This window comes from Oratosquilla oratoria, chromosome 26 (assembly GCF_046742065.1).
Source record: "Oratosquilla oratoria isolate Oo_2021 chromosome 26, ASM4674206v1, whole genome shotgun sequence".
NCBI lineage: Eukaryota > Metazoa > Arthropoda > Malacostraca > Stomatopoda > Squillidae > Oratosquilla > Oratosquilla oratoria.
The window spans coordinates 42,147,986-42,152,985 of record NC_134802.1 but is presented as its reverse complement, the minus strand read 5'-3'; the positions used below and the strand labels follow the sequence as shown (position 1 = coordinate 42,152,985).

Genomic DNA, 5,000 nt, shown 5'->3' with positions numbered 1-5,000 from the left:
CTCTTCCTTCACCTCTTTCTCCTCCTTCTTCTTGTCCTACTCCTGCTTCTTCTCTTTCCTCATTTTTCTCACTTTTATCATTTCCTTCTTTCATATCATCTTCATCCTCATTTCCCTCCGATTTTACTTTCTCTTTCTTATTCGCTTAATCCTGTTTACTTATGGACTTGTCTTCCATCACGTCCACACACACACACACACACACACACACACACACACACACACACACACACACACACACACACACACACACACACACACACACACACGCAAACACGCACACAAACTCACATCCCGCCCAGAGCTAAAATAATTTCAGCATCGCTGCGCTGTGAGTCGTTACTCCAACTCTCGTGGGCGGGGAGTTCGGGTGTTTGTATGTGCGTGTAAGGTCACAACATTACCCATAGATCGGTCATATACGAGCTCTGAGCTCTCTTCCGGGAGGGTAATGGCTGTCGATCACGAGTCCAACACGTGATCCAAGACACACACACGTCCCTCGATTTCGTTTTACCCCAAAGATGTTTCTCGTCTTTCTTCCTAAGACAGAATCCCCCGTCGACGCTTTGTTGGCCAATTGTCCCGAACAAGACAAGAGTCCCCACGAGACGCTGCAGGGCCTCCCAAACCGCTACAAATATTTAAAGAAGAAGAGGAGGGGGAAGAAGAAAAAGAAGAGAAAGAAGAAGAAAATGAAGAGAAAGAAGAAGAAAAAGGAGAGAAAGAAGAAGAAAAAGGAGAGAAAGAAGAAGAAAAAGGAGAGAAAGAAGAAGAAAAAGGAGAGAAAGAAGAAGAAAAAGGAGAGAAAGAAGAAGAAAAAGGAGAGAAAGAAGAAGAAAAAGGAGAGAAAGAAGAAGAAGAAGAAGAAGAAGAAGAAGAAGAAGAAGAAGAAGAAGAAGAAGAAGAAGAAGAAGAAGAAGAAGAAGAAGAAGAAGAAGAAGAAGAAGAAGAAGAAGAAGAAGAAGAAGAAGAAGAAGAAGAAGAAGAAGAAGAAGAAGAAGAAGAAGAAGAAGAAGAGGTGGAAGAAGAAGAGGTGGAAGAAGAAGAAGGTGAGGAGCGTACGCCGGAAGGCGCCGAATAGCCGGGGCCGAATCCTTTACCTCTGCCTTTGGGCCTACAGAGAATTCAGGGAACCGCTGATTGTGATTGGCCGATTCTATACACACGAGTAGCTGTCTTTTAGCATCTTTTAGAGTTTCTGAAAAAGCTACATATAGAGACAAAGGCATCAGAAGTAAAAATTGGACCTGGAACAGTGTCATATCTATCCAATTTCCCTGATTCATATCTATATCTATGACAGTATCTATATTCGTATCCATATCTATACCTATCTATCGATCAATAGCTATCTATCTATCTATATATATATATATATATATATATATATATATATATATACATATACATATACCGCGTTGAATGGGCTAAGAGCATATTTATGATCCCAGAGGTCTTAAGACTTTAGCACGAAAAGAATGATGATGATGATGATGATGATGATGATGATGATGACGCTGCGGTAATGCATGTCAACATTGCGTCATCGCGTTGAGCCCCGACTGCCCTGTCCCCTCGCGGCGGAATCTGAAAGCCAAACAGACGAAGCCAGGTCGATGCCACGTGGCAGAGGCACCTCGCTGACCGTCACGTTTTCTCTCTCTCTCTCTCTCTCTCTCTCTCTGTCTCTCTCTCTCTCTCTGGTTTTGTACTTGGATTGCCAGGCAAGGAAGTACTTGAAGCTTTCGATTGCAAGTCAGGGACCTCATATTAAAATAAACGAATCAATAGAATATATATACTGTATGTATATATATATATATATATATATATATATATATATATATATATATATATATATATATATATTTACATAGGAGACTGTCGGAGAATGAGATAAGATGGGCAGAAAATCTGTATATTTCGACCACTATCTGTGGTCCTCTTCAGTAGAATGATACATATATGTATCATTCTGCTGAAGAGGACCTGTATGTATCACTCTGCCGAAGAGGATCACATATATGTATCATTCTGCTGAAGAGGATCACAGATAGTGGTAGAAATATACCAATTTTCTGCCCATCTTGTCTCATTCTCCGACAGTGGGTTAATAAGTCTCATTTTACAAATGTGCCACAGCATTATACCTTCCTATATTTGTATAGTAATGGGTAACGCACGAGTCATAGTCAGACTATAACTCCTGTATTTCCTATTGCCATTCACGTCAACCTGTTAGAACAGTGGTTCATAACCTGTGGGGAATTCCCCACTGGTGGGGATTGGCGGAGTTGCCAAGTGGGGAATGACCGGTCGGACAGAAGAACCACTGTCTTTTTTTTTTTTTATTATTGATGTGTTTTTGTTTCTTTTTGTTTGTTTCTGGTGTTAGAAATGTCAACAATGCATGGGTTAAAATCGAATTTGTCAAAGACCGATGATGTGGTGGGAAATGGAGAGTTGGCTCACTAAAAAGTGGGGAATTGGAGAAAAAAGGTTAAGAACCCGTGTTAGAATGTCTCAACATATATATAAATACATAAGTAGTTAAACAAAGGAACTGAAAAAGGTGGATCTCACACTTACCCGGACGAACCATGGTCTCTTGTTGTCGCATTTAAGGAGATCGACCGTCTTTTCTTCGACGTCGACCTTGAGGGCTTTGATGCACATCCAGACAGAGCGGCAAGGAGCCGAGCCCTTGTAGAAGTAGAATTCGGTGCTCAGCCACGCCATAGCGAAGTGAGGGGATCTTCGAGCCTCCGCACAAGGGAACTAGGACACGTGGGTGGTTGGCTGTGGGTCGCGCGCGTTAGATATTGTCTTTATTTTGCCTTTTTTTTTTTTTTAATAACTATAGATGTATAGATTCTATGCGTGTATGTTTTTCGTCACTGTTTCTGTTTTGTCACTAGAAAATAGAACACATACATATATATTAGATCACATTAAGAAATCACACACTATTTTGAAAACAATCACTAAATCACTATATTAGATAAACTCTCACTGAATTACGAAATCTTAAACAATTGTCACTATATCACAGAATGCATTTCGATATTCATTTCCTTGATAGTACCATAATTTGGAAAAATGGTGCCGTTTTCTTTTTTGAATTATGTAAGATTCTGTATTTCATAGAAGCCATGTAAACACTGAACCTAACAGGCATCACATAAAAAACTATAACTGAAAGTTTTCTGACGTTCTGAATGAGAATAGTAACGTTGATTTTTTGACGTATCACTTCGTAAAACCCTTTTTATATTCCACTTGTTATCTCGTGTAGTAGTGTCCTGATGTGGCTGTAGATGGCGCTGAGGAAGGAAGGGCCTTTGGAAGAGACACACACAATGCAGCAAGTCCCAGCGTCGTTCCAGAACGGGGAGGGATGTGAGGAGAAGAGACATCTCGCCTCTCGCTGTGCCTCAAAACGGTGAGGACGCGCGCGCTGTGGGACAATAGATCCGCCCTTCTGTGCTCGCATCTGAACTAAGATTTTTTTTTTTTCATTCATTTTTTATTCTATTCTATTTTATTTTACTTTTTGTTTTGTTCTGCATTGTCTCCCGAAATCCGTTACACCCGTGGACCACGATATCACAGAGTTTTGTTTTTTGTTTTTATTTATCATGTCGTTCTGTAAGTCTTTGTTGTCCGTAAAACCAGATTTGGACGAAACATCTGAACGTTAATTTATGAATCCGATTTCTTCATTGTTTGTCACGAATATTTCAAATATATATTTTTTCTTAAGAAATCGAAAATCAACACTTGGCTCATCATGCACTACAGAATCAGGATTTCGTGTTTGTTCTACTTATGGCAATGTAGATTTAGATTTTTGTATTTCCGTTCAACGAAAAAAAAATCACGTCACACACTTATTGTACCTTTATATCACTTGGCGTAGGACGCATTTCTGTTTTTTTCCTATACCCCACGATACCACAGAAATGAATAGAATTGCAAGACGGTAGCCAGAATAAAAATAAAGGTATCACAGATATGGAAGGGATGGACAATATGTACACACACACGCACGCACACAGACACACAGACACACACACACACACACATACATACATACACACACGACTCGTGGCGCAGTGGTAGAGTTCCTGGCTGCCATGACCATGCTGAACAATGGTATATCGCACACACACACACTCACACATACACACATACATACACACACGACTCGTGGCGCAGTGGTAGAGTTCCTGGCTGCCATGACCATGCTGAACAATGGTATATCGCACACACACACACTCACACATACACACATACATACACACACGACTCGTGGCGCAGTGGTAGAGTTCCTGGCTGCCATGACCATGCTGAAAAATGGTGAATCACACACACACACACACACACTCACACACACTCACACACACAAATACACACTAAGCGAGGACAGCGTAGCACTACAGACAAACATCTCGCCACTCGAGAAATCTTGACCTTTTTTTAAGACGGCGGCGTACTTTATATGTTTGATTCTGACGTGCGCTTTGTTCACCTGAATAAGGCGACCATCTGCCTGAAGGAAGTCTTGGCCGATCGAGACCCACTTCTGGTCAGAGTCGTCCCATTGAGGCTTTCGGTTACCCGAAGTCCTTAGCCAGAACTAAATCAGTAAAGTGCGTCACGGAGCCCGAGAGACGGCGACCCTTGAGTGGAGAAAGGAGAAGTCCTGTCCTTCTGAGAGAGAGTGAGAGAGAGAGAGAGAGAGAGAGAGAGAGAGAGAGAGAGAGAGAGAGAGAGAGAGAGAGAGAGAGAGAGAGAGAGAGAGAGAGAGAGAGAGAGAGAGAGAGAGAGAGAGAGAGAGAAGAGAGGGATAGAGATAGAGAGAGAGAAGAGAGGGATAGAGATAGAGAGAGAGAGACAGAGAGACACAGAGAGGGAGAGAGAGACAGAGAGACACAGAGAGGGAGAGAGAGACAGAGAGACACAGAGAGAGAGACAGACAGAGAGACAGAGACAGA

The 5,000-nt window shown here is 41.7% G+C and overlaps 1 protein-coding gene across 7 annotated transcripts in view; it reads right to left on the bottom strand.

The window, feature by feature from the left end:
* Positions 1-5,000, bottom strand: part of LOC143039214 (glutathione S-transferase 1-like) — a gene marked incomplete at its 3' end in the record, with an annotated part of 242,815 nt that overhangs the window by 82,471 nt on the left and 155,344 nt on the right. For all 7 annotated transcript variants that reach the window (XM_076209078.1, XM_076209076.1, XM_076209074.1 and 4 more), the window contains 1 exon segment: positions 2,593-2,917. In XM_076209078.1, coding sequence (XP_076065193.1) covers positions 2,593-2,742 — 150 coding nt within the window.